Source organism: Triturus cristatus, chromosome 12, assembly GCF_964204655.1.
Source record: "Triturus cristatus chromosome 12, aTriCri1.1, whole genome shotgun sequence".
NCBI classification, from domain to species: Eukaryota; Metazoa; Chordata; class Amphibia; order Caudata; family Salamandridae; genus Triturus; species Triturus cristatus.
The window spans coordinates 158,634,269-158,661,555 of NC_140595.1; the positions used below are offsets into that span (position 1 = coordinate 158,634,269).

Genomic DNA, 27,287 nt, shown 5'->3' on the forward strand with positions numbered 1-27,287 from the left:
GCACTCAGATGATGGAAGGTAAGGAAAGGATCATTTGACAGAAAGAAAGGAGGGCGGAACAATCATTATTTGTTTTAAGTCAAGGTCTTTTTTAGGTCGAAGCCTACCAGAAAGCACAACTGTCACGTTTCAAAAGATTTCTTTGGACATGATGAAAGTTGACCTAGGAAGGCATTCTGCTCACTGCTTAATTAGCACTGGCTTAGTCTCTTATCGTTCACATATCCTTCTTTTCTATTTGCAGTTTCTATTAGTTTTAGGCCATCCAGTTTGTGTTTGACCCTACTGTGAAGCATAGCCTTTTTACCAATTTTCTGAATGTTTCCTTCTATTCTATTCCATTTTTTCTGTATTGGACAGCAAACATTCCTACAGGAAATAAAATGTGAATATGCTATTTTGACCCCCAACACACACTTTTTCTTGGCCCCCACTTTATTGATAAACGTAAAATGTTCATTGCAAATTTGCTCAATGGTGCCAAAGTTATTAAGAAAACACAAAATGCCCTTTTTTTGGGAAAGGCTGAGCTAACTAGATCAACAATGGAATTATTGTAGCCAATACATGCCACTGTGCTGTAAAGATCAAATAAAACTGGATCTTGATAAGGTTTAAAAGAACATCCGGGCTCTTTAGAATTCAGGGATACAGGCATAATAGTGAACAACAAATAAAATAAACAAGCAAACCCCCTTCTTTGGATTTACTCACCAAGCGTGGTGGGTTTTATGAGTTCGTCATAAACGTCGTAAAAAGGCAGCCTCTTCATTTTGACGTCGGGATGAACAGGATGAATAGGTGGGGAAAGGTGTTCCAAGTCCACTTCGTGCTTAGGGCCCAACATGGGCATGGGGGGTAACAAGGCGGCTGGAACACCAGACCCTGTAGGACTGGTATCGTAGGCCAAGTGGCATACGGCGCTTTGAGTCAGAGCAGCCGCCGAGGGCAGGTTCACTGCCTGCATATGGAGCATTGATAGCTCTGTTGGGCTCAAGATCTTGCGAGGTAACCTCCGACGATAAAGCTCCTTGATCTTCATCTGGATGGCCGGACTACAACCAGACTTCACCAAATGCAAAGATTTTGTCAGCAGCTCGTGCTTCCTTCCAGTTTTATTTCTGCCAGCGAAAGCCAAAAGCACATGCAGCTCAGACACCCTCAAGCTCATAACCATGTGCTGTAAAACAAGGGAAACAGACAACTTTTTTATACATGTTCATTTGGAATGATAAACTCATACTGCACATAAAAGAAAATTGTAACTTCAGCATTGCTGCTTAATTAGACGTGATGTATTCAATAGAGCACCGGCTGCCATTGCAGCACTGTTGGTAGGTTGTGGGTGACTTTCCAATGATTTTAAGTTTTCAATTGCAGGCTAGAATTTGATTTGGCTAGTAAAGATGTACTACTGCAAATGTGCATGTTCCTATGGGACTACATCCACTTCATTGTGATTCTCTTGGGATTTGAGGAGTGAGACTCATGTGAACTGCTTCCACAATTTCAAGGAGGGTAAGCATACCCATTGCACATCAGAGGAGTGCTAGTATGTGACATAGCGAAAGACATTCAAATTCATTCTCAATCTTGTTGGGTGCCAATTTATAAAACCACACATTAATAAAACAATTAAAGATCTAAGATGCCCAGAATATCCAACTTCCAAAACCATGCATGAAATAATCTTCATCACAACATCCTTGTTGAGAATAAATCCATATTTACCCAATGCACTTCGGTATTGAAAATAAGGTAACTAACTACTGTTTTGCTGGGGTGTAGGTCAATGCTGCATCAAAGTGTTGCTTTAACCCAATATACATAATAAAGGAAAATGGAACACTGAAAATAAAAGAGCTCCAGCAAAATATTAGGAAATAATTGCACGGCAGGTAAACTTTTATTTACTATAAATGCTGAAAACCAGGAACACTCATCATCTACAGAGATAGCTACATCAAGGCATTGTAGAGCGAGACGGATACCCTCCAATATCTTCAAAATGGATTGCTGTGCTCAACATTTGTCAATTCAAATAATCAGCAGGGTCCATTACTTTTACATTTCTTCAATAGTTCAAGCTGCACTCCATCATTTCAAAAAAAGACTATGCTCCAATTACTTTGCGAAGGACTATTCATCGGCAGGGGAGGCTATTCTCCTGTATCACCAGCAAAGGAAGCCTCAATATGCTACATTCAATGGTGCTCCACTTTCATCACGAGACAGCGCAGTCTGAACAGAACTCCTGTTGACTTCTGTGGCAACGGGGGTGGAGGGATTACGTTTTAAAAAATGACTTAATTGCAGTAACTAGCTTTCGGGTGGATACTCTTTCTACTTGCAAATCCTCACCAGTAGAATAACCCACAGACATCAGAATGCTTCCAAAATCTTTAAAGTTCTCCCATCGCCGGTAGGGGGTGCTGGCTTTGCATCTACAACGGAAGTGGAGTAAAATTACTTCACCGAAGCCATACGGCACCCACACTGTGCAAAGTCATCAGCGTCCATCTTTTTTTCCCCCTCCACCTTCGAGGCGAGCAGATGGACAATGATGAAGTGGTGGAGTACCAAAACAGATTTGGAATCTTATTAACTCTCCCCACAAGACTTACATCAAACATGGAGGTGGGCAGGTCAATGAGGAATATGCAGGTAGAGAAGAGTATCTATGTTAAAGATCATTACTGCCAGTAAATAACCTTTTCGTCTGATGGCTACGCCTCCCTACAGTATAGATTCTGGAGCAATACTTTGCCCAGTAGGAGGGTGGAAGGACCTATGCACATTGTAATCCAAGCAGTAATTCTTGGCAAAGGTGTGCAGGGATGGCCAGGCTGCTGCTTTGCAGATCTCAACTACCAATGCCACTGGCAAGATCAAAAGTGGCTGTTTGCTTCAGGGGGAATGAGCCCGGATACCTTCTGGGTGCTCCTTCTTAGCCAGGGCATAGCAGGTCTAAATGAAGAGAATAATTCAATTGATTAGGGTACTTTTCTGCACTGCCTAGCCTTTCTTAGCACCACAGTACCCTACGAGGTGGAAGCCTAGTGTGCCATGGTAAACACACCGGTAATGCTCCAAAAGTAGAAGCGTAGTGTGCCATTGTATACACACTGGTAAAGCTCAGAAGTGGAAGCGCAGTGTCTATGGTATACACACTGGTAATACTCCGGATGTGGAAGCGTAGTGTGCCATGGTATACACATCAGTAATGCTCCGGAAGTGGAAGCGTAGTGTGCCATGGTATACACACCGGTAATGCTCCGGAATTGGAAGCATAGTGTTCATGGTATACACACCAGTAATGCTCCGGAAGTGCGGCGGTCTGCTAAGCCGACATGACTATGCCTGCCCTGCATGCGTCCGCTGCCTTTTTAGACTTTTATTAAATAACGTGCTTGCAATCAAATAAACCAACGGGAGATAGCATGACAAATTAAAAAGTGCGAAAAACAAATAAAGGAGTGAACATGAAAAAGAACCACAGACACGTGTGGAAGACAAGCACGCGCAGCCGCAAAAGTGAAAGCGACCGCGCTATGTTTAATTTGTAACATGATCCACGACAAGGGAGGAATGCAGCTGGCAGCAATGCGTGCCGCTGATCGCTCCCCACAGCTGGATGCCGTGGGCGTGAACATTTAGAGGAAAGGTGGGACATGCACCTGCCTTTGGCCAATTGCGTGCTTTCATTTTTGAAAGCCACACGCAAAGACCAATAAAATGTGTGAAAGTTGAAAAACCACACAAAAGTTTTGGGGAAGTCTGGAGTGATTCCAAGAGGCCTCCCCTTAGAGCAGCGCAAGCGAGCTGTGCTAGGCTCGACCTAAACAGCAGATAGGACATACAAACAAAGCACTTGTAGACTGAATGTCATAACGTTACCGGAAAGAACATGGCAAAAGTTAGGTATCAATAGATTTGTTCCAATTAAAATTTTACATAAGGCAAAGTGTTTCACCATATGTTCACTGATTTTAGCAAAAGACTGAATGTGAAATTTGAAATCGATAAGTCAAGGAACAGAAATAGCAGATTTGCCTTGATGAATTTTTGCTGGAAGAGTTCGCTAAACTCATGGTGACAATGACACTCAATAATTGTTATTAGACATGCCCAAGTTCAAGGTAAGTGACATCAGGATGCCAAACTCCACTGTAAAATTAACAAAACAATGGAGAGAGCAAATATGTTTCTCAAAAACAAGATTGACTATTCCTGGAAGAAGGTTTGACGTTGAGAGGCGGAGTGCCATCACTATGGTAGGTCTGCACTTTTTAGGATGTGTGTAGGATGGGAAAACTAGACAGGCTAATGGGACATAAGGTGGATTACTGTGCAATGAAAATGAAAAATATATATCAACCGAAATGCGGTCAGATATGAAAGTGTCATGGTCAGACGTGTTGGTCTCAAAGGAAATGTAAGTACATACAGTTAACTTTGTGGGAAATCGAAGAATTGGCAGCCGGCATTTAGAGCAGGTAGGTACCCACACTAATCTACCAATTTGTGATAATCCTGTGAAAAACATCGCCAAAATGAATCAAAGTCAGTCAAACAGTAATGACGAACCAACAGAAGATATTGCAAAGTTAACTGAACACATTGGTGGTTGCAGAGGATAGTCTAGGATCAACCATGTCAGTCAGACATTAAATTTTGGCTTATCTGGCAAATTAAAAAATGTGGGAGGTTCAAATCATTACTCAGGCTCTTTAAATACTTTTTTTGACCCTCCTTATGTCTTCCTATTTCAGAAGCACCCTCTTTAAACCATGGACAGCTTGCCTGACATTAGCGTTGCAGGTCAAGTCACATTTCTAAATTTACTAATTAAATGAGTGTGACCTGGGAGGGCGTAATATTGCAGATAACTGGTTACAACTTCATATTTCAAGCCATACAATCTGCTTCTTATTGTTTACTGAAAGTTATGCACATATGTTCTTGAAGATTTAAAATTCATAGAAGAGTAAAGAAGAAATGTGACAAAACTATACACTGCAATCCACAGCATAAAAACATAAAAAGATACATTCTCAAGTCTTGTAACAACAGAATGCACAATCAAAAGGGGGCAGGGGGATCTAAGGAGAGCACAGGAAATTCACGGCAGGATAAAGTAGCAAATATTTACCTGGATATGCATATTTTCAGAGAAGAATGTGTTTTTTATGTTTCATGAATCCAAGAGGAAACGGCATAATGTCAGAATTTAAAGTCAGCTAACGCTAGGATTTCACCTTTGTTAGTCAGACACCCCACATAGATTTGTAACAATTTACACTCATTTCTGCCTACAAGTAATTAATCCGAGGTATTTACTTTTTAGGTCTCGCGTGCGTTGCAGGGCGAAGCCCTGCTCCGCCTCCGCAAGAGATTTTGTAGGAGAGGATTTTCAGAAGAGGGCTTTAAGCTCTGTTCCTCATTCCCATTGGCCGGAGTCACCGTTTATGTTAAACGGTGTCCTGCCATTGGAAATTAGGTCTTTTGGTTGCCTCCCTTTGGCTTGGATCTGGACTCGGTGGCCTGCTTCACGGCTATCGTGAAGCACTTTCTTATCTTTATGGGGCCATGTGTTTAAACACATGGCCCCATAAAGACAAGAGATCAATGCTTGTTTTATATAGTGCATACTTTGCCCAAGGACAGACAGCGCGATGTAAACAAGCGTCTGCAATGCGCGAGAGCTTGTTATTTCTGTGATTTAAATCCACGTTATTCTTCTTCTTACTTGCTGTCCTGTGGAATCGGACTATACTGCAGAACCAAAAATGTATTTAAAACTGTTTAGGTGGATATATATCCAGGCGGTGAGACTGAAAGATTAAAATAGTTTCCGGAGACAGTCTAAAGTGGCGAGTTGGTGGAATGTAAATGGCTGATTTTCTATGAATGATGTAATCTTTACAGCGATCGTGTCTGAGCAGGAAGGCAGGCCAGCTGAGCTTCGGACCCCACGGGGAGAGATGTCACACATGTCTGGGGCAGCTTTGCGCCTAGCGTGGATATGGGGGCGCAGCCAGCCTGTGATGTCATGCACCCTCCCAGGATAGCAAGCCTGAAGAGATGACGTCAGAGGGAGTTGAGGCACGCAGCAGGTATATACTCCCCCAGAGTACCGTCAGTGCGCCTGCGCTGGAGAGCCCTCCCCCCTACCCCCACTCCCCCCACCATCTTCACCCTTCTCTAAGTGCCATCCCACCTGAATACAGCGCCCTGAAGACATGTCAGAGGGTGTTGGAGGCACACCGCAGGTATTTACTGCACTAGAGTACCGGCCGAGTAGAGGAAACCCGTATAGAAGCGCTCATAGTGGGTTTTTGGAGGAAGCAGTGCACCTGCGCCAGAGTCCCCTTACCACCACCACCCCTTTTTATGTGCCATCACAACTGAATGCAGCGCCCTGCAGACATGTCGGAGCGTGTATGAAGTGTACTGCGGGCTCCTGGTTTCACGCACCTCCCTAGCTGGGTACTCATCGAGTAGAGGCACCCGCGGAGGTGTGCTGATGGGGTTTATGCGAGGCAGCAGAACGCCTGGCACCAGTGAGCCACATGGCAAGGCCACCCCTGTAGCGCCATCCTAACTGAATACAGGACCCTGGAGAGATGACTTTTCCGAGGGTGGCTGGAGCAGCAGGTTGTCAATTACAAAAGATGTGTAACGCCCCCTGATTCCATGCTATCCCAACCCCCGTAGTGGACGCCAAAGAGATAACATGCCAGTGTGCGTCTGGGGCTGTCACAAGAGATTTATATGTATCTATATGGGGCCTCGGCGTACTTCTGGTCTGCCGGCCACACAAGCGGAGGGGTGGGTGGGGGTGGATGGGTGTTTTACAGGAGTTGCCAGTGGGTGGCTTTCTGACGCCTCTCGAGGCGAACCTTCTTGGGAGTCCAGGGAACTCCAGCCATCGCCTGCGTGCCCGGTGGGCACCATTCTCAAGTCCTTACTTCCTGCAATACGATTTTATAACTAATGTTATTTATTTATTTTTGTAATTAGTTTTTTTGTTCCTGTTTATGTTCACTGCTCCAAAAAGGCATGGCTGCGCTGTATCAAACACACCTAAATAAAGAGGGCATGTTTACGAAAAAGTCTACGAAATCACAGCGAAGAAAACTAGATCGGATCTCACCAGTGTCATTGTGGCCCTAATGACAAGCTGTCCATGTTGGGTAGGAATGCTGTGCGAGGTACGCCCAGAGCTCCAACCAAGCCACCCTGGATCGCATCAGCCCCCTGGGATGTCTCTGGGACCCTGATCCGATCGGCATTTATGTAAAGTACCTGTAAATGCAGGGGAGGCGGGGGGTGTTGTGAGAGTGAGGCAAATGCCCCTGATCTGTCGAGGAACGCATGCTCTGTCAGGGGCAGGTACCGTTCGTTGTCTCTAATCCACACAACTGTTACCTGAGCATCGACACCCCACAGGTGCCCTCCCCCCGACACAGATAAATTGTGCACTGAAGAGACCGCGCTCTCTGCAAAGAGCGAGCCATCTGTCTGTGAGAGACCATAAGGACCGCTGCTCCACAAGTCCCTAGGCAGGCGGGGTTGACTGAGTGGGGTACTGGTCAGTGCTATTAGCCAGCGAACTAAAATAATTGTGTTTTTTTTAAACTGATAACCACCCATAATCACATATGTCCTAATTTTCTAGAATGTCCCAAAAACCTTTGTATTCTCCCCTCAGCTTTATTGGTACCCAGTTACACTCCTTGTGCACCGTAAGAGGCGAGTATGACATCTCAGAATAGTTGAAACAACGAGCCACAGATGAAGTAACGTCAGTCATAAATGCATTGGCAGAAGTCGTGAAGCCCTTCAGAAAAAAGTATAATTCAAAAATACAGTACGGAAAGCTGCAGTGGGGAAGTGCTGCCATTGGAAGTAGTGTGTCTTCATGAAGTCAAGCACTGGCCGCCGAATATTGAGGCCAAAACAAATCCACAGATCACTGGGCAACTCCATTTGACCGCTTGCTTTTAAACGCCCATGGCGTAAATTGAGGCTGGAGGATCTTCATGCTTTTTTTGACATGCATCCTCTGGGACCTTTTAATCACGCCGAAACAGGATATACCCTGCTTTGCGATTGGATCACCCATGGCCTAGACTCTCTTATTCCAGCCAAGTGGTCTAGGGGCCGTTCTTCGAACAGGAGTCCCTGGTATAATGAGTCACTGACTATTTTAAGGAAGGCTTGTAAAAAATCAGAACGTGATTGGAGAAAGGATTATGACCCCAGTAAAAGAGCATCTTACTTGGCTATGGTTAAACAATACCACAGATCTATCTGTAGGGTTCGGGCGACTTATTTTGCCAATGAAATCAAGCTCAGTCCCAATCCAGCTAAATGCATTTTTAAGATTCTTAAAGATCTTAGGGCCAATAACAACTCGGAGGCCGTTATTTCATCTGATCGGCAATGTGAAGACCTGGCCACTTTCTTTATTGAGAAAGTCCGTACCATCTACCAGTCTTTTCCACAAGGGAACTCTCCATCTCCTACCACTTTTTCTACATCCTTGGCTTGGCTTCGTTAACAGTCATACCTAGTATCTCGCCAGATGAATTCACTCAGTTGAACCTGAAAGTTAAATCTGGCTCTCCGGCTGACCCTTTAAAGCCAGCTCAGTTTAGGGAATCTTTCCCTTTTTTCTTGACTCCGTTCTGTCAGATTATCAACCTCTCCCTCTCCTCTGCCATTGTTCCTGTTTCATGGAAGCAGGCATGGGTTTCCCCCATTCTTAAGAAATCATCGCTTGACGCTACTAAACCTGAACATTTTAGACCTATGTCTCTCCTCCCTTGGGTGGCTAAGATCACAGAGACACGTGAATAACATACTCACGAATTTTCTTAGTTCCAATAACATCTTGGATCCGTCTCAAAATGGTTTCCACCCGGGCCACAGCACGGAAACTGCTCTTTTGGCCATAACGGAACATCTGCGGACCATTCTTGATTCTGGTCAGACGGCGGCACTGATCCTGTTGGATCTTAGTGCTGCCTTTGACACGGTCTCGCACTGTATTTTGCTTCAGCAGTTGGAGGAGATGGGTGTGGTTGGCTTGGCTATGGATTGATTCAGATCATATCTAACTGACAGATCTTTTCGTGTATCAGCCCCCCCCATTCTTTCTCGGACCCATTCCATCGATCAGGGGGTGCCTCAGGGCTCGGCACTTAGTCTGTCATTATTCAATCTGTATGTTCAGCCTCTTGCGGCAGTCGCCAGGCAGTGGGACCTCACCATGGTCTCCTATGCGGATGATACGCAGCTGGTGGTGACCCTGGTTGAAGGTTCCACATTGGGCGCCTCTAGGTTTAGAGACGGCCTGGCGGCCGTCGCGGACTGGATGACTTCCAACTGCTTACAGCTGAGTGCTAACAAAACCGAGTTTTGTTAGTAGGGAAGAACGCTAGCCTCTGGAGTGAGAGATGGTGGCCGAATATCTTGGGCAGTGCTCCTAACTCTAAACCGGTGGTAAAGAATTTGGGGGTTTGGATGGATTCCTCCCTCACTTTTTAAGACCACACAAAGAAAGTGGCCGGCACTTGTTTAGGTCTTCTACGGGGTCTTAAGCCTCTTCTTAAGTTCTTTGACCCTCCAACACGCCAGCTGATTGTCCAGTCAGCTATTCTATCTCATGTGGACTATGCTAGTTCTCTACTTTTAGGGGCTAATCAGGCAGAAATAACACGGCTGCAGCGCGTTCAAGCCTTGAGCCTTATTTGGGCTCCCGCGCTTTTGTTCGCCGGCCAGTGCTATTCGTAAACTTCACTGGCTCCCCATAATGGAGCGCTTTTAACTTAAGACGCTTTGTCTTTCATTTAAGATTTTGAAGCTGGATACTCCTAGTCTGTTTAGCAATCTACTTGTTCCATATATTCCTGTGCGTCGGCTGCGCTCCTTGGGGCAACATTTGGTCACTGTCCCCCGTATTAAACTCCATCGTGCGGGGGGTGGTCTTTTCGCTGCTTAGCAGCAAAGCTCTGGAACTCTCTGCCTGTCCAGATACGTAGCATGACCTGTTTATCTGGCTTTAGGAAGGCGATTAAAACTTTTCTTTTTCCCCCTACTTAACGTTCTTCCTTCTTATTCTACTCCTCGTGCCGTTCTCCATTTTAGTGATTTGGTTCCGCTTCCTGATGCTGCAGCGCCGGGACGCCCCTTTGCTGGGGCAGCTGTGCGCTTTATAAATCAGTATAACATAACATAACGTGAGGTGGCCACGGAGTCATGTGCTGCAGAATAAAGTCTGGTTGGGAATATTTTCTGCTCAATTAATGACAGGGAAGGCTGCCATACATTGGGAAGATGGCACTAAACCCATTTTGTTCCAGTTTGTTGTACTGGTGCGCATTTAATTTGGTCACAGCGAACCTAGAATGCTTTTCTTCTACAACACAGGACGGTTATCTTAGCATGATAAGAACCAGCGATAACCATAGCCCTTCCTTGAGAACATCCAAGTAAACTGAGATGCCTGTTGGAACACCCACAGGTAATGAAATTTCTGTACTAGAACTACTGGTAGTTAAGAAGGACCAAGTTCAGCTTCGTCAAGACTCACTCAGAGCTCTGCTCAATTAGAGCTCTTTATACCACTGATACTTGGGGCCAGGTCTCACCGGTGCTGAGCACCGGCAGTATTTTAAAGGGGGCCTCGAAACGGGTCTCTATCGCGATCTGTTTTGCGCCCTGGAACAGGCGGTCAATTGTCATGGTGTCAGAAGGGCTTTAAGTCGAAGCCTTTTCAATATTATATACAAGCCATAGTTGCTGCTTATTTATCTTATGCAACTAACAACCAATGACAAAGCCAATAGTCATGACTTGTAGGTATGATGTTACTTGTTGTATCATATGTGGATGCAATGACAGAAACAGCAAAATACAAGTCGGACGGCATACTAGGCTAAGCACAGATTTTTAGGTTAGGTGTTTTTAGGTCACGCCCTTAATTACATTGGCCACGCATAACAAAACATAGCATAACAAAACAAAGCATAACAAAACACAACAAAACATAGCATAGCATAACAAAACACAACAAAACATAGCATAGCATAACAACACATAGCATAGCATAACAACACATAGCATAGCATAACAAAACATAGCATACCAAAACATAGCAAAGCATAGCAAAACATAGCATAACAAAGCATAGCATAACAAAACACAACAACACAGCATAGCATAACATAGGATAGCAAAACACAACATAGCATAGCAAAACACAACAAAACATAGCAAAACACAACAAAACGTAGCATAGCATAACAAAACATAGCATAACAAAACATAGCATAACAAAACATAGCAAAACAAAACATAGCAAAACAAAACATAGCATAACAAAACATAGCATAACAAAACATAGCATAACAAAACATAGCATAACAAAACATAGCATAACAAAACATAGCATAACAAAACATAGCATAACAAAACATAGCATAACAAAACACAACAAAACATAGCATAACAAAGCATAGCATAGCAAAACAACAAAACATAGCATAGCATAACAAAACACAACAATGCATAGCATAGCATAACATAAGAAAACATAGCATTAAGTTTGATAAACTCACAGTAGCGGGCTAGCTAGCTTTAACGGGCAATGACTGTAAGCAACTCCGTCAACCCAGAAGCAGTCACTCGGTCACCTTTGCTCTTGTATTGCAGTGGCTTCGTTTATTAAACAGTGCCCATATTTATACTGTTAGCACTTTACTTGTGCAAATTTCAGGGCTCACAAAACTTTGATGAATCGAAATTCACAACTGAGGCTGTTAAGTTTGCGCTATATAAAACCCCAAGGATAAATAAAAAAACATTGCCATTTACAATGTGAATAGCTCCAACAAACGCAAGACCTATTGCAAAGTACAAAAATTGATATTTACAATGCCAATAGCTCCAACAAATGCGAGACCTATTGCATTTTCAATGCTTGTTGTTTTAGCAACGCAAAAAAGATGCCGTCCTTACTCCCCTCGGGAAGAAGCCTACAGCAAATTCACAAGGCCTATCGAGATAAAAGACAATTTCTAACATGCATTACACAGACAAAGTTCTAGAGAAGAATAGAACTAGCCAAAAAACACACAACACCAGGAGCTAAACCTCCAACCAGACACCTTCAAATTAGGCTTCAGGCCTATTTGCGGAAACTGAAATAGCACTTGCATACACCAGAGAAGACCTATTCATCACCCTGGATGGAGAGAAGCACTCTCCATCCAGGGACACTTCATAACCTCTTAGCAGTGTATTATTCTGTAGATCATAAAATGCCTCTGAAAATAATCGCCCACTAGATGAGGTGTCTAAAAAGGCCTTGGAATGGTTTTAGGCACAATTAAAACCTACAGTGATTATTGGTGGAATGGTTTTGGGCACAATTAAAACCTACAATGCTTACTGGATCAAATGAATCCCTGAAATACAGGATGATGTGGTGTTTCCCTGGGACCCTTTCTCCCATGCATACCGTTCAACTTTTAAATGCTCCTGTTGCTTTACATACTATGGACGCGTCACTTCCAAAACTAAGCAGGTGACACCTAAGTAGGGAGCTCACATAAATATGGAAAGCCTAGGTCACACATTCCACTGAATGAAACTATCTGATTGGAGAAAAAAACAGATGTACTGGTACTGAGACGAACAGGTGACAAGAAGTACCCTTCGAATGGCCAACAACAACAAAAACAAGCATTGGCATAGCCAATAGGTCTCGCCTTTGGGACCTTATAAGTGTTTAGCCATGCAACAGTTGCGTAACTAAATACTTATAAGGTCCCAAAAGCGAGACCTATTGGCTATGCAAAGCGGCCGCGAAAGTGAAAGTGATTGCGATTGCGATCAACATCAAAGCGGCCTTGCGGCTGCGAAAGTGAAAGTTATTGCGGTAAAACGCGGCGCTCATGCACTGTAGCTCTAGGCTGGCCTAGTAGCACTTTTTGGAGCCCTCTCAATAGGTCTGGCCAGACCGGCGCATGCGCTGGGTCAGGCGAGACCTAAAAACATGGAATATCCCTCAACCACTGAACATAAAGCACTGGTAAAGACAAAAGATCTAGTAATGGCGGATATCCTTTTCGCTTGGACAATGCTTGTTTTATCATGATTTTTTTTAAACTCAATTGTTGAGAAAGCTGCTGGGCTCCTCATTAAAAAACAAAAAACATGTTTTGCTTTATTCAATTTGTTTTGAAAAAGCACGTTAGCTATTAGCACTACTTCAAAATTACTTTGTGCATGGATGTGCTCCTTGTGAATGGGAAGAATGCAATCACACAGTGACGTCAGCCAATGGCTAAGGCGGACTGACTCAGTGCCCCGTTCAATATGCTGTAGTTCGTGGAAGAAAATGTGAATGACACAATAACAGACAACTGGCTGAAAACACTATAATTAAGAATATTTTACATATAGGTTTAGTAAAATCGAAAGCACAAAGCTGATGCCGGATCTAAAAAGCAAGAAACTCAATATTCTATTCAACACAGATTTACCATTTGCTGTGTAAAATCTTCAACTAACCAGTGCAAAAGGGAAGTAGCCAGAAAAGCCACTCCGATAAGATGACGAACGGTTGGAAAGGTCAAAAAATTGTTGCTCTCCTCACACTGGGGCATTTATCTTCCTGGCTGCCCATTGAAATGCAGTGCAAACAATGAGTAAACAAGCACTGGCAAAGTCAATATGCCTGACTTTGGCTTAGCAGCAACTGTTTTGCTTTCTTGCACTCTTTTGTAAAACTTTATTGCTAGGGGGGCTATAGGACCCACACCAAAAGTAAAATAAATAGTTTAAAATCTAAATCTTTTTATTCTCAGAAAGCACAGATTGCCATAGAAGACCCTGGCACTGAAAGAAACTACTATGTACGCTCATGCGCGCCTTATGAAAGTGCAGAATGCAGTATCAGCCAATGGCTGGAGTTAATTCACTTTACAGTATGGTCCAGTTGGCAGAAGAAAAGTGTGAACAACAACTAACACATTGCTGGAACCCAGTCTAAAGGGGAAGGAAAATGTGGAAGACATTAGCCTATTGAGGAGTATGTATTGCTTAGACCCCTATATTGTAACTACAGAACCAATGATGTGTAGAACAAACAAACAGACATAACAATGGAGAAGTACTAATGGCATCCCTGCTGGAGACAGCCAAAGGCCCATTAAGATGGTGGTTCTAATCCAAAATAAAGTCGGATAGTACGCCTGCTCGCAGTGAATGGCTAAATTTGCTTGAAGAGAAACACCATTTGAACACTAGGGGCCAAATCTCAGCCAGGTCTTCCAACTGGAAATTAGAAAGGTTGAGCTTGAATATAAAAAAAGTGTAAGGTTTGATTAAAGTCTAAAGAATTTAGCATAATGAAGGGAGAAGAGAACAACAGGGAACAAGACCTTAAGAAGCATATACACAGGAAGCAACATTTTTCTGATCAATGTTTTTAATGGGTCGTTTATAACATGATAGTGTACTGCAAGAATACCAAGCCCTTTCATTAAATGCTGGCGCTTATGCATACCATTCCAGCCTGTCTCCACTTAGACCAACAAGAATTATAGAACGTTTATCCAATACTACAAAACTAAGTAGCTCCACCAATGTTTCTGAGGCAACTGCTTTTAATATTTTACCTGAAAAAGAATTGTAGGTGTAATTACCATTTGAGTTCTTTATGCCTAGTAGACTCAGAATTCCAACAATACACAGTGGCTAACCAGTGCCGTCACGAAATGTCAGTGTCTCAAAACAGCATGACCACTTATAGTTGGGTTTCAAGTGCGTTCCATTTGGGGAATGTTCACAAGGGAGAGAGGTAAGAATCAAAATGAACATGGGTGGGAGGAGGAAAAAGCAACACGGACAATGGAGGGTGGGAGGGGGAAAATGAAACAAACAAGTAAGAGTGTGAGGGGAAAGATGCAACACTGACAATAGGATGGTTAGAGGGGAGGAAATAACACTGATAATGAGAGGGTTGAGGGGAAAAGCAACGCAGGAAGACAAACCTCAGAGGAAGAAAAAAGCAGCAAGAAGGAGGGGGGGGCTAAAGAAATAGTACAGCAATCACAGTGTGAGCAGCGGGAGGACACTAATCATGATGAAGAAATCAGTATTTGGTCCATGCCCCCCACGAAAGAGGAGGAAGTGAAGCTAGCACACACTGGCCAATTAGGAGGCAGAAAATAAGAGTGACAATGAAACCATCGAATGGTAAGCAATGGGTGAGCTCCAAGCCCCTTTTGTAGACGATATCTCTAGTAATTGCTGCCTCATGCAAGACCTCAAAAGGGACAAACTTCTATAGAAAGGACTTGAGAAGTTTATGTGAAAGGGCTTAACTTTATATGCCACCAAAAACCCATGAGACCAATAAGGAGGCCTTTTACAACTAGTATGGTGTTGGTGGGAACAGTGGATGTAAAACATGAGGTACAGAGACACACGAAAACAGTGTATGTTACTTCTAATCTGCTCGTGTGCCACTGTATTCAAGGTAGCCTGGCTGATGAGGAAGATACCCCGAAACTGGTCCCAGGATGCTTATTTCTGGTCCAGGGAGAACCTGCCCGGGCAGTTTGGGCTGGACTGTTCCCACGAGGAACAGGGTCAAGACTGATTTGCATATGGTTGGGTCCAAACTGGAGTGGCATGATGAGCAAAAGAACAATGGATTCAACCCAGATCTCTTGACTGGGGGTGAGTTGTTGAAAAGTTTCAGCACTCTGTCCATCATCTTGTGTTTACTTCTTATTTTTTTCCCATGAAGGTGCAAATCAGGAATAAAAACGCACTCAATACCCAGGATAAACAGGGTATCTAGGAGCCTGGTTTCATTTAACACCAGGGTCTGAATGATGATGTAGCTCATAGTGCAAAGCATACAAGAGAAACGCTGTAAACCAGTGGTTTTTGACCTGTGGTCCGGGGACTCTTCAGGGTCAGAGAAACCTACTCAGGGTGTCTGTGATCACTGAAAACAGTGGTTCTTAAACTTGTGTTATCCCACACTTAATCATTACTAGAATATATGGACTCCCATTGAATCATGATTGGAATCCGGGCCCCCCAAAAAAGTTATTACTGTAATGTGGGGACACCAGAATAAGCAATTTTTATGATTTGAACTGCAAAACAATACAAAGAAAATGGAGAAGAAAAACATTCAAACGAATATCCACATGCTGGAATACTTTATTTAATTCTCAAACAAATTTAAAAAAGGCAAAATTTGAGTAGAAAGGTTTTCTAAAATAAATTGAGACCTATCAGCCAACAGAATAGAGTATGGCCAATGAATGGCTTAAATCGAATTTAGACAAGCTCTAACTTTCTCATTAAAGTAAAAAATAGTTTTTTATTTTTTAACTCGTAGTAAATGAAATACAAATATTTCAGCATGCATGTATTTATCTGATGAATTGTTGTTGGTGTATTTTCGTGCCTTGTATTCGGTTTCATTCGAAAAAGCTTATGCCGTGGTGCCCAGCTTCCAGTAATGACTCAGTGGGAGTCCTCGGATTCCTATAATGATTCAGTGGATATCCCCGGGTTCCAGTAATGATTAAGCGGGAGTCCACGCAATCCAAAGGGCTAAAATCACTGCTGTAAACAACCAAACTATGGTGATAGTTGAATGTTTAATCATGTCAATAAAGCATCGTTGTACAGTCAAATGTATGAACGCGTGCACTCTCGCCTCTGTGGAGGAGCCATGGCTCAATAATGTACATTTTTCCTGAGGTTTAGGAATGGACAGTGGGCACCAGGAGGAATCTACTGTGCGTGTTACACTGTTTGAAGAGAGGAATAACTTGGTGGTGGAGATGTACGTACGGCAAGGAATGTATACATGTGTATTGTAAACTGAACACCCCCCACCCTAGACAGATGTGCGCTTCGCCACAAAACAGCGTTTTAGGACCTCTGGTACACAGAGTAGACACAACTCTGGGCTTTCAGCGCGACGTAAGACTTTTTTTTTCTACCCCTGGCTACACCCCACTGGGGGTGGTCTCGTCCATGCGCGCACACTCAGGCGCTCATCCATCAATGGCACTCTGTTTCGGGCATTGAGCACTTTTGTGTACTGTTTTGGGGACAGCTACTCAGTCAACGGAAACAATGGCAAGCAGCGTTAGCAGGGATGGGCTTATTTCTTTCAAACCCCTTCGTGGCGCGCGGGCTCTCGGCAGCCCGGGGTGGCGCCAACAGACAGTACGACCCTGTCTCCAAAACCGGATGCAGCAGCGGGCTCTAGGGCCTCCTCCTCTCACCCCTTCCGAACATGAGAGGGCCCAGACCCCGGCTTTCGGTTTCCCCTTACCTTCAGCTCCGCAAGCTCCGCCATCTTGCGACATTGTCGGAGAGACCGGTCCGGCGCTGAGGCTGCGAGGCTTCTCTCCCCCGACCCGCGGCGCGCAGGAAGGGGCTGTGGAGGCCCCGGACTCCGAGGGCCACTCGCGGCCTCCGGGAGCTAGAGATGCCCGGGAGAGCTCAGACAGAGCGGGCGGAGCGAGGGGCGCGTGTCCCCGCCTCCCCCGTGAGCCCGGCTACGGCCGAGGCCTACTGCTCTCCCCCTCCCGAGAGTGAGACAAATACCCGAGGCTCCATACCGTTGTATTGAAAGCCTACAGTGCCATGGCTTTGAGAGAGAAAGAAAATACATATATTGCCGATTATTCATACTAGTCTTTAAATAAAAAAACACCGATAGTTCTCTTCAGCACAGCGGCCTCAACAGAAGCCGTCGTACAGGCATATAAAGAAGACTTTACAACTTGTCTTAAGCTTTAAGTATCAGAAACTTATTATCGTGATCTAAAAGTAGTGTAAATAGGGCTAGAAGTTTATAAACATGCTCGCCTCAGCAGATAGTTAACTGCTGTCGCACACCTATACTGAAATCTGTATGCAAAAGCGGGAACATTTTGAAGGCCTGTTTTGAGAGCTAAATTCCACCGTAGTTCCCAGCAACGTTAATTAAAGTATGTCTCCAAAATGTATCTAAACATATCATAAGAATTCCAGGTTATACTGATGCAGCGCGGAATGCAAAATCCCTCCCTTATGTCACAGACCAATTGATTTTCTCATTCACACTTTCTTTTAACACGTTCGCTGGTGGGGCCCATAACACCAACATACACTCTTCAATGATCCGTACTTCTCGAAGGGAGGTGGTTCGGTTCTACCACGCTGACATGGAAGGAAATACCTCTACTCAACTTGCTTCAATTCATTTAAACACTGCCCTTCATCTTTGGTATTCCTCCCATAAATGGTCTATGGATCAATTAGTTGTAAGCTTGGTTACTTCTATCACCATTCAATTATCTTCAATCAATACATTTTCAATGAATAACAACCCAACACATTTGTAAATTTACCAATAAATCTTTATCTAATTAATGCAAATTAAATTTTTTGTTATTCAAGCTGCAAATCATCATGTTTACCTATTCTGGCTAATTGTCGTTCTCTAAGTCAAAGTAAGGCCATCGGTTCAGTCTGTCAGAGTCTCTGGGAAACAGCTGTCCTGCAGTGTCACCGTCCTCTCCGTCAGCGTAACGTCAGGGAAATGGAATACAAACTCTGCTCTGTCCTCTCTCTATTCTACCTTATTTTATAGTAAAATTACATTAAAAAAGTATCGAATATTGTTTTCTGAATGTCTCTGATTGGTCGGTTAAAATCGTCCATCATATTCCCACACGGGAAAAGTCTCATATGTAATGTTTTTTTAAATTCAACGGTCCGATGTATCTTTTCTTTGTTCATTCAGGGGAGCTGGCTTGTAGCCCAGAGCGTCCTTGGTGGGTACAGGTGAATTAGGGTCACAAAGAGGCCACTGTTGCTGAGGTTAGCGCAGGCGCACTTCTCCATGAGCCAGAAATGAAGTCATCGACTTTGTCCAATACAGGAGGCAGCCATTTTGTGGCAGGCCCAAATGGTCAACTTAAGCAAAAGAAACACAAACATAATTAATACATCAAAGTGATTAATAAAATGTTATTCCCTCACTAATTCCCATATGTGTGTGCATTTATCTAGCAGAAGCAACACTTAATGCAGGTTTATACTCACTTATTAAAGCACGAATCACAAATACATCACAATGCAACGTTTATAACATTAGTATGCGTACGTACTTAGTTCACATATTATTTTAGCCATGCAGATGCGTTCCCACGTGTATTTCATCTGTTAATACGGTTGATTAGTTAACGCACATCAAACTATTAATGAAATCATAATTGATTATTCATTTTAATAAAAACATGCAAAAAATGAAGTGGATATATAAAAAACTTTACCCGCTCCAGCAATACTACTCCGGTTCAGATTCAATTAAGTGCAATTTCCAAGAAGGCTGTAAAAAACATCTCAAAGTGCTTCAAAGTTTATTAATCATGATTTAGTTAATTAAAACCATTACATGATACAAGAATAGAGTAGTTAGGTAGTACAAAATTTGTTAAAAAGGATAAGGACGTTCTAAAACTAAGGCCACTTCAGTAAATGTCCCGATTAATTCAAATATACATGTGATAACCTGCTAGTGCATACCCTCTTCGATAGGTAACCTTAGTGCACTTTCAGATTTGCTGTTTAGTTAGTAAAAGCTGTAACAATTTTTGCATATTTCAATATGTGTACAGCAGTTAAATGTCCAGTGTAACTAGCTAATACATTACAGATACCAGTAACATTATTTAAAAAACAAATTTCGGAAGGCACCACAGACATCCAGGGAGTGAAGTTAATTAAGGTAAAATCACTCAAAATACTGAGGGCTGAAACCAGTAGAAGGATAAGGCAGGGTAGTGAAAGAGCACAGTTAAAGATAATGGACTAAGATGTAAGTGATAGACAGTATTGCGTAAAACAGGCGCGCTGTAAGCCATGCCGTAAGGCTAGATGTTTATGGGTTTCTTGGTGCAATAATCAGTTATAAGTTTTAGAGAATGCTTGACAAGATGACAGTTAATGGATCGACATGGATGGTGGACCCGGAGATCCTTGACAAATTTCACGGACTTGATCAATATCTTACGTCGGAATGGGAGAAACATATCAAAGATGGCCCCAAGCAAGTACGGGCCCCTTTGTCAGAAAAATTGGCTTCAGTAATGCCCTCCTTACAATGTCCAGAGAGAGGCAACAACGCAGAAGGTGTAGCCATTATTCCTGCTTAAAGTTATATAGACTGCATGCCCTTCCTTACCTGGGTTGGCCCATGCCGGGTTGAAGTCTTTTGGTAAGCCGAGCAGACACATATACATAATATCTCTGCGCACTCAACTGTTAATGAACTCTGAAAGGTAAGGCGGTGGTCTCCCAACCAGATATGAGTAATTTAGAGGGAGTAGATTCTCTGAGGACTTTACAGAAGGATAATCTTGCTGGAATGAAGCTAAACACAGCGGTCTATTATTGCCTTTTTCCAAATAACAAATGAGATGGAATTAAGAATTGGCGCTGGTGCTTCAATTTGGAAAGATGTGATTGCCCTCTGTAGTTGCCTTGTGCCATGGGCTCTCGAATATGACTCTCACATAGGCCTTGAGTGAGTTCCCTGGTGCTTTCAATATACGTATGTGTCTGAGTCGCAAGTAGGGGATTGGCCAAATGCTGGATCTGCTGAGATGCCTGGGCAAATGAAATATTTTCTGTGCGTTCTCTAGACTGGCAGAGCAGGCACAGGGAAAGCCCTGGTGCCTATATTGTAGTGCTGGAAGGAGGGGTGCCTTTATGACTTTGATCATCGATACATCAGAGGGGCTTTAGTTTTTTTATTGAGGCTGGCTAGACCATAAGTGATGGCAGATTTCTTTTTTAACGAGCCTTTTTGGGGAGAGGGTTAATAGGACTCTGAGAACCAAACCCCCAGGTAGTTGTATTTCAGCCATTTTAATGGTCTTGGACCCCATGCTGCATGAAAGTAATTTCGTGTGATTATAGCACCCAAAGATTCTGAATTTGGTCTTATCCTGATCATAAGAAAATTATTTTCAGTATACATATGGAGACGGTTCAGTGCTCGCTGTAACCCCTCTTTGGTGTGATCCATTATTGCAATGTCATTGGTATATTAAAAAATATCGTCGTGTGGCCTAGTGGAGAAGGGGCCAAACGGCTGTTCACCAGAGCTCTTTCCAGATCTGCTGTATATAGGTTGAAAAGCAGGGGAGTGAGGACGCAACCTTGCTTTAATTCCCCTTCAGTAGTAATTTTGGAGGCAACTGATTATTATTATTGGAGCTTGTAGAGCACACAGCTACCTACGAAGACCGTGTCCCGGCACTGGCAGCGCATCCAACCGGAGGAGGATGACCCGGCTTAGACAATGGAATCTAGGGCAGGCCGAACAGCCATGTTTTTAAAGCTTTCCTAAACATGGTTTCCGAGTTAGTCTTCCTCAGATGGTCAGGCACAGAGTTCAATAATGTAGCGGTTTTTGTGTCCCGGTTCTTACGCAGACCCATGTGTCTGAGTAAAGCGAGATTATAGCCCTTAAGAGATTAGAGGGGATGCCCCATATTATTATTTTCCTCCATAACGTGGGTCGGTCCACCTTGTCAAATGCAGTGCTGTAATCAATAAAGCAGTAAAACGTGGTGGCTGTCTTCTTTCTGCTGCTTGGTGGCTCAAGGCGGCAAGTGCAATGATGTTATTAGTAGTGGATCCTGCTGCACGGAAACTTGTCTGGAAGAACCTCATTCTCCAGTACCCAAGCCACCAGCTGTTTAAGTAATAATCATGCATAAACTTTCGCCTCTAGATCAAGCAGGGCTATGAAGCGATAGTTGGAGGGCTTTGTTGGATCCCAGCTCTTAAACATAAGACACAGAGTGGAGCCTCTCCATGCGTCTGGAACTTGAGCCAATAGAAAAGCATAGTTAAATAGCGGGGTTAGAACAATTGCCCAGTCCTCCGGAGCACATTTAAAGATTCCACCAGGAAGGCCATTAGGACCTGGCGCTCTGTCATTTTTTATAGCCTTGCTGAGTTGGGTTGGTGAAGATAGTTACTGTTACGTGTGGGCGGTCTGCGGGCCCCAGTTGCCCCATGTTGCCTGCTGCCGCTGGAGTATAGTGCTGTTACATGGCTCACCCATGCTCCTCCAGAGACTCAAATTTTCCCTGGTCAAGTTTGGGGCTTTTATTTTGTTTACATAGTTCCAGAAGCGAGGTAGACTTCTTGCTTTAAGCAATTGATGCATCTTTAGCCATTCCTTTTCTCTTCTGAAGTTGTCTTCACTTCCCACACTCTCTTTGTGCACCTTGCGTGACTCAGTGACATCAGTTACAGTTTTAATGGTGGGGTTGAGCTTGTACTTGTGCAGGCTCCTTCTTAATTTTCTCTGTGTAATAACAATGGTCTGATTATGCAGCTGGTTGAGCTGCACCTTCCATGATGGGTTTAGGGGTTGATTGCGGCCTCCAGTTTCCAATAAAGAATCCATCAGCATCGTGGTCAGTCTGCCCCACCTGTTTTGCATGTCTTCCTGGTAGTGTTGTGGTTGATGGTCACCTTGCATAGTCACCATAGATGTGTCTCTGGTCCTCCATTTGATCCCCCTGAGTAACTTTGTTGCTGCAGTGCATGTAGAGGAGCTCACTGAGCGATATTTGGCCGCTATTGGTATGCCCAAGCCCAATCTTAGGGCCAAGGGGTTATGTTCGCTTTCGCCCGTTAGACGATTCGCAAGAGATTCGGACAAGATGATGTAAAGTATTGTTGAAATTCCTTTGAAAGTACTGAAGGGCTGGTAATGGGAGGCCTTGAGCCATGAACACTTTTTGGTGGCGATTCATTTGAAAGAACCCAGAAGGTCGTTCATTTTTTCCTGTTCCTTGGTTTTTCGAGAAGCGATGCAGGCATTTCTGAAGTCCTTGATGTTAAAATTCTGTGTAAGCAGGACTTTATGAAAGGGGTATTCTAGAAGGGTGGCTTCTAGACAGATGCAAAGGTCGTCAGTTGAGCGCTGTTTTGTTCCCTTCTGCGCGTTATGTTAACAGTTAATCAGAAGCAAGGGACAGTGTTTATGAGAAATTGTTGGCCCCGAGATTAATGCTACTTGCACATCAGGGTAATTTTGATTGAGGGGCGCAACTTCAAAATTGCCAGTTTGCTTAATAAAGTTTGAGAAACCACCCGTTCGCCAGCCAAATAAGTTAATGTGTTTAGCTGGTTTAAAGAGCTCATAAAAGCCACATAAAACTGTTGGACTAAGCACCCACATTTTCTGTAGGTAGATATCGCTTTTATGCCAGAATGCCTCCACGGATTCAGATGACGATTGTCCTAGGCCTGCCACGTTCCACAATGTAATTGTGAGCTGACTCTCCGTTTTCGATTTCTGTGATTGTGGACAGACTGGTTGGGGGTGGCTAGGAATAGATCTGTTGGGTGCCGCTTTGAAAGTTTTCCAACTGGTTCCACCCGCCTTTGTCATTGCTTCTTGTCATGCGTCTTACATTTCTTTGATTGTTGGTACATAATACTTCTAGAGAGTTTGCAGCTTTTGAGGCACTTGGAAGCCAGTCATGGGTGGCACCCCACGCCCCTCTCAAGACACTTCTGTACCCCATAGTGGGCTCCTGCAACAGTAGAATTCTAGGATATTTTGGTGGATGGAGCTTTAGCAACTCAATGCCCCATTCCTCGAATATCCTTGATTCACTCAGGATGGAGTCTCTGAGACCAGCTCTTTCCCATGTGGTGTCAGAGATTCCCTTTTCCTGGATATGAGTGAACTTTACAGAGGTTAGTTCAGCCAATGTCAGATTCTTCAGTGTTGGAATGTCTGGGAAATAGTGTAACAAATTGCCTCAGTTTAATATGTAACGGGTGCCTTTAGGGGAGTAGTGTGGGATAAATGGCAGTCCAAAGTGGCTCTTGGTTCTTGCTTGTGTAGCTTTCCCTGGTTTGATGGCTTGAGGCTCCAATCCCCATCGAGGCGGGAAAGGTGTGGGGCTAAATACACCTAGGGGGCAACTTGACTGGATATATGGGAGCCTGCTGGTTGGGCCACTTTGTCTCCAATTACTGGACGACTGGTCTTGTTGTTGTGTGTGGCTAATTTCAACCCCCCTGCTTTGCCTCCAAGCATTAGACTTCTGGTCTTGATGTTGATTATGGCTGGCTATCTTAGGCTCGTCTATCACCGGGTATAGGATAGACCCACTGCTTAAGTGGGCCTGTTCCAGATTGTCGTTCAGCCCAACTCGTGTACTTGTTTGGGCTAGGTTGCTGGTTACAATGGGCCAGCAGAAGTTTTGGCTGCTACTTGCGAGACCAGGAGGGCTGTTGATTAGAGGGACACTAGTGGTTGGGTCAGTAAGAGAAGGGGTTGTGTTTGCTTAACTCTACTGTTTGCGTCCTGTATGAAGTTACAAACAAGGGAGCTCTGATCCCCTGCCCATTATAGGGCTGCGCCCCATTGAACCCATGAATGTCCGCTGTGGGTTTGATGGGTACAAAGGTTGGGTTCTAGGAAGCAGCCTCAGTGCGAAATTGCGCACGTCCTGTGACGGGAGGGGAGTTGGTTTCCTTTGTAACTACTACACTGCCAAGTGCACTAGTGCCTTCCTGGGGTTCCTTATGTGTAGTTGATAGCTAAGAGGGGTGTGTAGGCCTCAGTGTGACCCCAGATAGGTAGGTACTAACCGATTGGTGCCAGAGTATTGTAGATCCCCTGGACAGCCATTCTTAGATTATTTTCATGCCCGTTAACCGAGGTTGGGACAGCAACGTCTTTTGGTGGAACATCTGGTGCGGGGGGGGGGGGGGGGGGGGGGGGAAGATGTTCAAGGGTTCTCAGTGTGTTTTGCAGGCAGCTTTGCTGGCTTGTGCTTTCCACATCGTTAACATGTGAAATAGTGTTGGACCCTGCTATCAGAGTTCTTACTTTTATGAGGTACTAGTTTTTTGCCCTTCGAGAGGTTAAAACTGATAATTCAGGTGGTTGGGTTAGAGCGCTCTCTCTGGTCAGACGTTGGGAAGGCAGGTCCGCGGAGGTGTTAGAGGTGCACATGGACTGATTTGTTAGGTGGTGGCACCTCGGTTTAGTTCCTGGCGAGGCCAGTATTAGCAAGTCCAGGGAAGAATTGTCGATATCGGTTGGATTGGGTATAGGAGTTCTGACCGAAGACGATTCACTAGAGTTTTTTTCCAGGGCGCAGGTTGACTCTTGACACTGTCCAGGAGGGTCCGTAGTATTTCGGGTAGAGAACTTAGCTTACCAATCAGTGGGGAGCATGAGCAGAGTTGTTCCATCCCTGCCTGTTCAAAGAGATTTTCAAATGTCTTTAGCCTGAGGCCGAAGTCCATTTAGCTTGAGGCGATAGACTGAATTAGCTCTATCTGGAGCTTCAGCTTTTGCGATTGCCATAGATAAGCCCTGGATATTGTATCTTGCTTACAAATGATGGAGGCCAGGGAGACCATCGAGGGGCTGTGATAGGTTTGATCGAACTGATGGGTCTGGGTTTGTGCTCATTTCTAAATACTGAACTTTGTGCCAGTGATGCTTCCATTTGGGCTTCTAATGTGGCAAGGAACTGGTCTGACAGGTTTCGGAGTTCCTGATCGGATATACTTTTATGAGGGAGATTGGGAGGAATTTGGCTACTGGATGATTTTTAATAGCTCACCTTTCAGTGCCATTGTCCGAGACAAAGACCGAGGGGTAATTCCCTACCGTGCATGTGCAATTGCACAGTCACCGTAACTGCACATGAACACTGTTCCCTAGGCAGAATTCCTCCTTCTGGGCCACAGTTGTGTGTGCCGTGTGGTTCAGGGAGTGTTTATCACTCTCTGTTGCTACCGTATCAGAACAGTTCCCTGGAAGCTTGATTAAAAAGAAAGTGCTAGTCGCAGCACTGGGCCCCCCTTGCAGCCCTGGGCAGGAGTTTGACCTGCAGGGTTTAGGTCCTGTAAGCGATTGCCCCTCTAAGCCTATAAAGTGTGAAGATGATAATGGCTTATTACAGTCCCACAAGTCTGTTGAAGTTGGTGGGTGGAGACCCTTATAGGGAGCCTTAGAAAAGTATTAAATAATCAGCCCTTGTGCTAGTGATTAGGCTCCTTTGATCAGGGTCCTTTTAGAAGGCACACTGGTCAACCCCAAGACTTCCTTGCGTCAAACTTAGTGAACATTGATGGGCTATGGGTATTGGCTCTTACTTTCTTCCGATCCCTCTGGGTTAGTGCTTCGGGATGGAGGTAAGCAGGATGTTACTAGGGGCTTTCAATACTGTGCACCCTTGAGTCACAGATTTGCCTGCCTGTGTTGTGTCGCGGCTTGTGAGCGTCTTGCAAATTTGATCACTGCGGCTCCCAGCAGACGCTCTCTATGGGGGTACCGAGGGGGCCTGACGGCCTTGGCTCACTGCTCAGCCGCTGTCGGCCCCCAGCCTCAATCCACCACTCTAGTTCCTCTCCAAGCCACTCTACGTTCTTAGTTCTGCTCATCTCGACTGTAAACACCGCCTCACATCTCACCATGGTTCAGCCAGTGAGTGCAGCATCAGCAGCATCTCAAAGTTTGACACTTTTCCAAATGAATTCCTATACTTAGTTGATTTGTTCTACAATATCCCTCAACATGTTTGAAAGCAAACACATACAGTATTTGTGCTCCATTAATTAAGCATACAGATGTTGCCACAGGGATGTGGAATTCCTATAGCCCGACGCCCAGGACATATTGTTTGGGGTCAAGGGCAACAAGTTTTAATGTGCATTTTGTCCTTGGGACAAGCAGGCCCAACCCCCTGCAGCACAAACCCTTTGGCTGTCAGTTTGCAGTACCCCAGTAAGGATCAGGGAAGGGCACTGGCTGCAGTTAAGTTAATATTTGTGTGCATATGTTAATGCTGTTCAAACTTGTATTTATGGTTCATTAATTGAAAGCCTTTATTATTAGAATGAGCGCTCTCAGTAAATGCAAGTTCTGACTGCACTACTGACAGTGGTTCCAGTATAAAAATGTGTACAAACGGTTTCAAAGTTTAGCAATATGAGGCTATGCATAATGCTCCCAGAATGCTCTCTGATTAGATGCAAATATTTGCAGAAGCTTGAAAGCAAGATAAATGATTCTTTGCTTTCAATATAAAATGTTACTAAAAAATGAAAGTAGGAAACATGTTTTTTTGCTAAACTACTGTAAAATTTCAGGTACCATTTCTTTGCAGCATCATTTAGTAAAATGT

General features: G+C 44.1%; 1 protein-coding gene across 2 annotated transcripts in view; it reads right to left on the bottom strand.

Annotated features, from left to right (window-relative positions):
* Window positions 1–27,287, bottom strand: part of PIAS3 (protein inhibitor of activated STAT 3) — a 291,739-nt gene that overhangs the window by 236,884 nt on the left and 27,568 nt on the right. Inside the window, exons 1-2 of one of the 2 annotated variants that reach the window (XM_085639509.1) lie at window positions 17,387–17,560; window positions 715–1,180 (exon numbers count right to left, since the gene is read on the bottom strand). In XM_085639509.1, coding sequence (XP_085495635.1) covers window positions 715–1,180; window positions 17,387–17,410 — 490 coding nt within the window. In that variant the 5' untranslated portion in view covers window positions 17,411–17,560. Of the gene's footprint in view, window positions 1–714; window positions 1,181–17,386; window positions 17,561–27,287 lie in introns of those variants that run through there. The other variant, XM_085639510.1, reaches the window with a different exon arrangement.